The sequence below is a fragment of the Scophthalmus maximus genome, chromosome 12 (assembly GCF_022379125.1).
Source record: "Scophthalmus maximus strain ysfricsl-2021 chromosome 12, ASM2237912v1, whole genome shotgun sequence".
NCBI lineage: Eukaryota > Metazoa > Chordata > Actinopteri > Pleuronectiformes > Scophthalmidae > Scophthalmus > Scophthalmus maximus.
Window position 1 is genome coordinate 8169528 of NC_061526.1, and position 9594 is coordinate 8179121.

The window sequence follows — 9594 nt, forward strand, 5'->3', positions numbered from 1 at the left end:
GCGTACAACTGTCCAATACAAGTAAGCGTCGTAAACCTAAAAGTATATTTCCAGCTGAAATGTAACAGAGTAGAAGTGTAAAGTAGCACAAAGTGGACAATCTGTTATTACATTAGTCTACGTTACTTTCCGCTCCTGTATATGCATTTTGCATGGAGATATATAATAAGAGAAATCATAATTTATCAGCTTCATGCTTACGATCCTATTGAAAATTCCACAATTGTAATGTTTGGGTTTGTGAGTGTTTAGGAGGACGGATCTGCAGCCGACCTTCTTGTGTTTCTCCACGGACGTGACGAGGCTTCCCCCTGGTGTGCAGGCCACGGCATTACAGAACAGGAACGTTGCCTTTGTGTCGAGAGGTAGACGAGATCAATATCCACTCACGTCAGTGACCAGTTGGCCTAGCATAGCACAAAGACTAGATCTTTTTTGATTCAATTGTGAATATGTAGTCTGCACCGTTGTGTTCACAGTGTGTAGTCGAGGGCAAATTACAAGGCAACTTTATTTGTATAACACTTTTTCATACACCATGGCAATTTCAAAGTGCTTCACAGAACAATAAAATAATACAGTTAATGTATAACTATTGTTAAAGTGCGAAAGGAATACAGACAAGAGGCTCACAAGATTAAAATAGAAGAAACAATATGTATATATATATATATCATAAAATGAGAACAGTAAAAATACAATCGTAAGAAAATATCAACAAATAAATAGAACAGTAAAAAAAATTGTGTTTCCCTAGATTTCTCAAAACGCCCCGTCGAAAAGAAATTCTATACAAATCACCTGGAACGAAAACATGAGACTGGAGTAGTGGCCGAAATGAGCATTACAACAACAAACACGTACAAATCCTGAGAAAATAAATAGACGTTGAATATGCCCCCCCACAAAATTTAATTTTCTCAACTGTTTTCATAGAAACAAACCAACTTGATCCAAGCAAAATGTAAAATTTAAATCCCCCCCCCCCCCCTTCCATAAATGGATTTTGTATTTTCAACAGAATTACAGTGTGTTGTTCGATTTTTACCAGTGAATCATTTTAAAATACAACCACGCGTTACACCTATATGTCAAGACACCAGCATCGTTGTTCATTCTTTTACAGGGAAACTTAAGTGCACAAGTGCACACTGTAAAACAACAAGAGAAGGAGAAGCCACAAATAACTGTCAGGTCTTCACCGGCGTGATGATCAGCGGCGTCTCGTTCTTGCCCGATTTATTGGTGCAGGGGCTGAAGAACGGGAACATGCGCTCGGTGAACGTGTCGTTGAAAGTGTAGATGTGGATTTTAGCCTCGACGTTGTAGAAAGACACCTGCAGCGCCGGGAAAAAGAGGAAGACGTTCAGAGTTACTGGAAAACAGATCCACTGTAAAAAAACCCGATGTCGTAGTGTCAGGATTGTATTGTGAAGCAGAGGGCGAGAGTGGTGATCTCCATGTTCGTCGTATTCATTGCAGAAGTCACATTAATGTAAAGCGTCGTTCTCGTACTGCACCTGTCCTTTGTCGAAGTCCACGAACACACCGATCTTGTGCGGCGGCAGGTTCAGGTCAACAACTGTGGAGGGTTCAGTGCGAAAGGCGTACTTGTTCCTGAACGAGGAGGGAAGGCGAAAGGAAAGAAACGGGAAATACAGAAAAAAAAGATCGGAAGAGAAATTGGATCTGGACATTTTCCCAGAGTTATTATTATTATTATTATTATTATTATTATGATTCAGATGCGAACCAACCGAGAGGAACATTTCTGCGAATGTGGTGCAGTGTGGTTGCAAACGTGTAATTGGACGCGGCGGTGCCAACGAAACGTGGCGTAATCTGGTATATAGCCGCCATTGTTGTCGTCTCTGGCGCATGCACGGCGTTTTCCGTGTGGTTGCGAGGCCCAAACGTAGAGGAACATGTTTTGTTTCCGCTAAATATCCACGTAATCACACGCGCCAATATTGTTAAAAAATAAAATTGGCCCCTAGGGGGCGGCGTCACTCACTTGTTTCTGAGGCTGAGGAACCAGTAGCCATTGACTGGGGTAACGTCAACCTTCCCCTTCCTGTTGACCGATTTCCTGGCCACGCCCAGATCCCAGTCCGTCTTCCCGCCCACCTCCACCTGCTCGCGGCACATTCACCGTCGCCAAACAAACACCGAGACATTTGCTTGAGCGGACACTGTTTTTCCCGTCGCCGTGATCGTAAAATAATTCATTATTTCAAGAAACACAAAGGTAAGAAAAAATTCTTTAAAGCTCATGTTGTTTCATCATCTTGGCATCAGTGCATGAATCAGACATTTCGACCAAATATTCAATTTATAAATTGTAATTATTGTACTTTGCATTTTTGTCAGTCAAACATAAGTGAAACAATTTGACTGAAATTCATGTAGTAGTTCTAATAAACCCAGATTCATAAATTTATAATCAATAAATCCAATTTGTTTCAAATTTGTGGGAACCTCATTTGTGCATTGATTAAATTAGAAGCCTATTTGTCTGAAATAATATGAAGTTTAAATGTTTGTTCTGTGTAATCCAAAGGGATGGACATTTTAAAACCAAATATAAAATGAGTGAATTAATTGAATTTTCCGTGTCTGGAGATGACGTTACCTCCCAGTAGTGTCTCCCGGAGGAAATTGCGTTCCGCCCCAGGACGCACACGACCCTGTCGAACCTCTCGGGGTTGTCGGGCAGAAGCTGGTGTCGCTCTCCACACTTCACCTGCAGGAACACAATCAAAACCTCAGTTCAGAGACCTGATACACAATTATACAGCATATACGTCGATGTCAAATCCAATGCGTTGACTAATTTACACGGCGTGACGAATTGCGGATTACCAAATCCACTCCTGAGTGATTTGATTTTAATATCAACAGTTGTCTCACACTCTTCATGTCGTCCGACAGGATCAGTCTGGGATGGGCGGTGTCGGGGTCCAGAGTTACGTCCACTGTGTCGGAAGAGAGACGCAGAAGAGTTCATATTTATTTAATTTGTGTCATTTAGCCCCTGACACATCGCTGGAATTCAGTTTGCGTGAAAGGTGACGTACCTGCGTACTCCTGCACTTTCCTCATCCCTGCACAAGAACAGAAAGGTTTCACTCACACTGTATGTCTTTTGTCTCTAGATCTCTACAATCAGTGGCTGGCAGATGTGATTCACTGGTTTTTATGTGGTGTGACGATCGTAGTTGAGGTCGGACACTCACGGGGCTGCGTTCGGACCGGACTGCGCTCCTGCACTGCGGCGGGGAAACCTGGACACCAATGGAGGAAGAGACATCACAAAGATTTTTGAGTTATAACCGTGACGTATGAAAACAGATTATTTTACGTATCGGGGGTGAACATGAGTTTTTCCTCCATCGCTAAGGCTCAACGCTGATTGAAACTGGGATCCACTCGAGCTTCGTCATCACCTTCTTTGCACAGCAGAAGTTTTCTCTTGGTTTACACCAAATGCGACACCGATTTTTGAGTCAATGCAAAGTCGCTGGTGTTCCGCGTCTGACGGAGGATCACGGAACAACACGAAGACGCCGAAATTCGCTTCCCTTTGCTCGAGTTGAAATATGTGAGCTCGAGCGAAAATATTCACGTGACGCGATGTGGCGATATCTGACTGACTTCAATAGACACTGACTTCTCTTCTTTGCAACCAGGGAGTCGCCCCCCGCTGGTGATTCCAGAGAAAACAGGCTTCAAGTTCTTCTGCATTGGCTTCATTTTCCGGAACCCGTGACTATACGTCCATTTTCATATACCGCCTCAAAAGCCTCTGTGGACAGAGCTTAATGAATTCTACCACCAGGGGGCACTACAAACATTTTATCAAAAGGTTTATCCTCTTTTCTGATGTCAAAGTCTCAGTCTCTTAGTTTGGGCTCTACATATAAAGTTGTTTTTTATATTCAAGGATGCAAGGAAGGCCCAGTCAAATCTCTGGGAGGAACCAGCACCTGTGTCGGTCACTGACCCTTTTCTGCGACGTTCCTCAGCTCTTCCTGGAACCTCTCCACCAGAGCGGCCAGCGACCTGTAGACGATCCCTGTGCCCAGGTCAGAGTTCACTGACACGCCCGACCAGTTCTTGGAGGGCGGCGGACCCGAGAGGACGGCGAAGGCCTGGAAAGTTACAGGCGGGAATGAATCAGAAGGACTCTTTAGCTGTGCTCAGATCATCAGACGTCACCTTGCTGCCGCCGGACGTCCCCACCTTGACGCAGTGGCTGGGGTCGTCTGACTGGGCCAGCTCGTGCAGGGCTCCCTCTCTCCCACGCAGCTCCTCCACCTCCAGCTCCAGCTGTCGTACGGTGGCGTCGGCCTGGTGCTCGGCCGCCCTCCGGCTCATCTCCATCACCTCCATCAGCTCCGCCTGCGAACGCTCGATGGCCGACAGCAGCCAGGAGAAGAGGCGAACGCTGCCGGCGGTCTCTCGCTCCACCGCCTGCTGGAGGGAGGAAGTGTGCGGGGAGCGGTTTAGATCCTTCGAGACACTTTGTTTTGAGATTCCCTTTTAAGGTTTTAACCACAAAACAGGTGGAAATATGGAACATTAACTCATTCTGGACACAGTGCTTGAAAATCAGGAATTCGTTAACACAGAAAGTCTGAAAATTCTTGAACAATTTGGTAAAATCCTTTCAAATCAGGGAATAAACCCTCAAAGAGTCCGGAATCCCACGAATTATGAAATGAAGACTCAAAATTAGGAAAGTGAAACTTTCACGTCGCGTAAAGACCTGAATGAAATAAACCAAAACACACAGAGGTTGAAGGCCCCAAAACTCAAGTGGAAACCCCAATTAATATGTTTAAAAATGAATGAATTAATATATAATTTAATCTAAGACATTCAGTAAAATCCCCAAATTTGTGTAGTCATAAGAACTATGGGATAAATAACTTGAACATTGAAAATACACTTGAAATGGTAAATATTGGTCAAAACTGTATGGAAATAAACAAAAAAAAATACAAAAATGAACAAACGATAAAGGTCCAAACCTCTGGATAAAGACATGAGGAATATGTTTGAACATTACGGTAAAACCCAGAGAATCAAAACCTTGGAAATTTTAAATCCATAATGTCACGAAAAAAAACCCCTACATAAGTAATCTAATAAAAAAAATGAATTGGGTAAAACTCAAAGCAAACTAATATTTTGGGTGAATAAAAAAAAACGGGAAAACAGCGAAAAAAATGTTTAAAAAATTTAATAATTAGCATCTCGAAAAAATTAAATTACACAAATGAGGGTAAATCCCCAGACGTGTTTCTGAGGAGTAAAGTCTTCATAAAGTCAGAATCTGTGTGTGATGAAGGAACCGACGTCAGGAAGAGGATTTACAGGTTTTCCCACACAACACTGGTATTTACAGCAGTGTGTGCGTGTGCGTCTGTGTGCGTGTGTGCGTCTGTGTGTGTCTGTGTGTCTGTGTGTGTGTGCGTGTGTGTGTGTGCGCGTGGGTGTGTGTGCGTGTGTGTGTGTGTGTGGGGCCTACCTCCAGTTCAGTCACTGACACTCTGATCTCTTCGATCTTCTTGATTCTCTGTCTGATCATCTCCTGGATCTCCTGAGCCGACACAATCAGCTGCGACTGCACGTACACACACACACAGACACACACACAAATGTAAATATCTAATTTGATTGACTCTCGATCATTTGTATCTGTGCTCAAATTGTCCCAGGTCTTCCCGGACGGGGTCAGACTCCTGTTTCCAAACTTTCTCTCTCCGTCTCTGGATCCGGTACCTTGGTGTCCGTCCACTCGTCCTCGACTGACACCGTGTCGTGGTGCTGGTGCTGCTCGGCCTCGCAGTCGGGACAGATGCACACTCGGTCCGTGCGACAGTAGATCTGTCGTCAAGGAGAGAAGGAGTCAAACCTTTATCCGAGCTCGTCGGAACAAGGAGACTGTTGAAGGTGTCGTACCGTGGTGCCCCTGTGGTGGAGGTCGCAGACCGACAGGCTCTGGCTGCTCGCCGCCCCGCTCACGGTGAACCTCCTCCGGCCGTTGGAGCGGGAGACGTGGGGAGGAGGAGGAGGAGGAGGTCCGGACGTGATGGGACTGTCGTTCGGCACCGAAGAGGCCAGCAGCGCTGGGGTGGACTCGTCCTCTGAGGAGGCGGACCAGGAGTTATAAAGGATCACGAGGAGACGTTGACCGACCAGTTAAACAGGTCAAATGAATTGTGTTTAATGGTGATCAGGTTCTTACCTGGTGACTGGGCCTCACAGGTCACAGGTCGAGGAAGCTTCCTCTTCAGGTTATCGAAAATATTACCTGTTATGGCTCCATCCCCTCCTCCTTTCCCCCCTCTCCTCCTCTCCAGCCCCCCACCTCCCCTCATGGACCTGAACTGCTCCGTGATCTCTCGCAGCGTCCGGTTGATCTGGAGGTCCGGTCGCTTCTGGTAGGTTTTCTTACACAGAGGACACTGGCAAACCTGAGAGGAGAGAGGAGAGGAGAGGACGAGGGGAGGAGGGGAGGTGAGGAGAGGAGAGGAGGAGGGGAAGGAGAGAGGAAAGGAATGGAGGTGAGGAGAGGTGAAGATAGATTGTTGATTTGGTATATAATATATAATATATTTATTAAAAAAGGAAGTGTTTCTTTCGCTGCACCTTGGCTCCGTCCCAGTATCGGCCGATGCAGGACATGCAGAAGCTGTGGCCACAGGGCGTCGACGAGGGGTTGGTGAACACGTCCAGACAGATGGAGCAGAGGAACTGCTCGTCGGACAGAAAGCTCCTGTGCAGAGACATCCTGAGACAGAGGACGCAGACGAGAGGAGGGAATCACACAGGTGAACCGACAAGAGGCTGCGATCACAAAGGAAGTTGTGTTTTCATTCTTCCTCTGTTTGTCAGCAGGATCGCGTGAAAAGCTACTGAGCAGATTTGCAGGGAACTCGTTGGACGGATGGAACATGGGCCAACAAAGAAGCTGCGGCTCCAGACAAAGGTGCACATTCAGTAATCATCTCACCACTTTCTCCAACAGATTTTTGATATTTTCCCGGGGGATAGGGAGATGGGAGACCGTGATGATGCAGAACAAAGAATTAAAGTTAAAATGAATATGTTTTTATTTTTCTGTTCGTGTTTGTTTTGAATAGGAGGGTAAATCATAAAGAGCAAAATAAAAAAAACAACATTATATAACACGCACATATCTGGCTGCCATCACCACGAATCAGATTAGGAGGATCAGACAACTGTAGGAATGAAGTGCGGCGAGATTCTGTCCTGAATTATCACGTACAATACTTCCATTCATACGTGTGTGTCTCTGTGTTTATTCATGCGTATATTAGAGCTGCAACAGTTAATACATTACTAATCGACTACTAAATGAATCGGCAACTATTTTAATAATTGATTAATCGGTTCAAGTAGATTTTATGAAGAAAAAAAAGCCAGAATTCTCTGATTTCAGCTTCTTAGATATGAATATGTTCCGGTTTCTTTGCTCCTCTGTGACAGTGAACTGAATATCTTTGGTGTGTGGACAAAACAAAACATCATGTCGGTGGGTTTGGGAAATGCATTTTATGACATTTTATGGACCAAACAACTAATCGATTAATCAAGAAAATAATCGACAATAATCGTTAATGAAAATATCCGTTAGTTGCAGCCGTAATGTATATATGTATATGTGTGTGTGTGTGTGTGTGTGTGTATATATGCATGGTAAATATGTATATTTATTAGTTTATTTATTTAAAATTTGACGGTTTACAAGACACCAAAAGGAAAATGGCTGCAGTGCTCAAACGTTCCACTGTAAATCACCGATTATTCTACGACTCAACCGTCAACAAAACATTCTGGAGTCTTTTTCTCAAGAGCAAACTAAATAAAAAACCCTCCCCAAGGCTCAACCATCGAGCCCCAAGAAATGAACAGAAATAGAGGAATTTCTAGAATTTCTAGCTTTGCACGTACGGATCTGATAAATGTTTAAAATGTCGATAAACAGAAATACTTTTTACAATTTATTTTTTTCAAATACAGAACTTTAAGTTAAATTTTTCAAGTTCTACCTGATTTTTGACACTTTTTTTGAGTAATATCTTCAAAAGTCATTTTTTTCAAAGCATAAACTGTAAAAATACTACTTAAATATAAGAAATTTTTTTTATGTTAGTATAAATTGATATCTTTGAGTTTCGGACTCTTGAATAAGACAGTGAAGTGATTTTTTGAAGTGCAAGTTACAGCTGTTACCTTGATGATGACGATCGATGCGTCGCAGGCGTCGCCTCGGTTCAGGGTCTTGGTTTTCAAGTGTATCCAAATCAATCCGTCAGCAATATTGAGTTTTGAACTTTAGAAATCCCTCACACACACACTCTCGCTTATGAAGTGTGTCAGCGTCGAATTATAAAGGTGTACGTGTGTGTGTGTGTGTGTGTGTGTGTGTTTGTTTGTGAGGGTTGTGATTTTCCTCCAAGTGGATATACGCCCACTCACCTGTCTCGCTGTTTGTCAGGTCAGTGCAGCAAGACTGGTTAAGGTGGAGGTATGAAACACACACACACACACACACACACACACACACAGTCACACACAGTAGGTCAAAGGGCCACAGTTACAATCTGCAAACTATACTTCTAGAAACTGTCAAACAGCATTTTTGTTATGTGCTCCTGAGTCTGAAAATGGGTCAAATGATCAATCAATCAATACAAATTAGCAATGACAAGAGTTGAGTTGACACTCACCACTCGAAGGGAACTTTGTCTGATATGAGAAGAATGAGAACATAATGATCTCACAGCACACTATATTAAATCAATGTATTTATATGAAAAAAAGGATGAAAACAATTATGGATTGTGTGATTGGCTCCGTCTGACGTGATAAACCCACAGAGGATGAATGAATTTTGTTTCACTGAAATCAGATTAATATTCTTTCAGAATAGAAAACACGACATATCCACCACCCTGTCACTCAGAAACATGAGGAAATCAATTTTCTAAATGTATTTGTAAAAAAACAAGGTGTGCTGTTAGATTCGTCCACAAAGAGAATTTGGGCCATTTTACTTTGATTTATTTTTTTATTGCCGTCACAATGTTCAGTGTGACGAGGTGGAACTCCCTCGTCGCATTTAAAGACCCGGACTGTGATTGTGACGATAAAAACATGTTGAGTGTTTCAATATTCGTATTGACAGCGACGCAGCGCGACGGACGGAGACGAGGACGGGTGATCTACGTGAATGGGGAGAAAGACAGCTACGGGAAAAAAGTGGAGGGAGTGCGTTCACACCAGAGGTGAAGCGCTGTGATGTCATGCAAAGTCAATGCAAAGATGTAAGTAGATGCAAATTTCACGTCCCGCCTTTTGAAATTACGGGAGCCAATTAACGTTGAGATCCTTCCGACGTCCAGAAGCACGTCTTCAACCCTCCTGCTCGGGAGTCGGTGCAGTGGCGTCGCAACGAGGTGGGTAAAGAAGGGCCAATCGCCTGGGGCCTCGAGCTGGGAGGGCCCCCCCCCCCCCCCGAGGACAGGCGATTGCGTTAGTCCACAGCAACGACTATTTCTT

General features: G+C 44.0%; 1 protein-coding gene across 2 annotated transcripts; it reads right to left on the bottom strand.

The window, feature by feature from the left end:
• Positions 1-493: 493 nt before the first annotated feature.
• On the bottom strand, positions 494-8471 carry LOC118284203 (zinc finger protein RFP). 2 transcript variants are annotated; one of them, XM_035606945.2, is made up of 15 exons: positions 8266-8471; positions 6658-6799; positions 6254-6482; positions 5968-6152; positions 5788-5892; positions 5534-5629; positions 4243-4473; positions 4004-4151; positions 3237-3284; positions 3078-3104; positions 2911-2975; positions 2633-2743; positions 2015-2133; positions 1521-1617; positions 494-1337 (listed from the first exon to the last, which is right to left on the bottom strand). In XM_035606945.2, the coding sequence occupies exons 2-15, from the start codon at positions 6796-6798 to the stop codon at positions 1191-1193; spliced, it is 1749 nt and encodes a 582-aa protein (XP_035462838.1). In that variant the 5' UTR covers position 6799; positions 8266-8471; the 3' UTR covers positions 494-1190. The 2 variants fall into 2 exon arrangements, with proteins under 2 accessions (XP_035462838.1, XP_035462834.1); XM_035606941.2 differs by having other exon boundaries at positions 4243-4476; positions 8266-8470.
• Positions 8472-9594: the final 1123 nt, after the last annotated feature.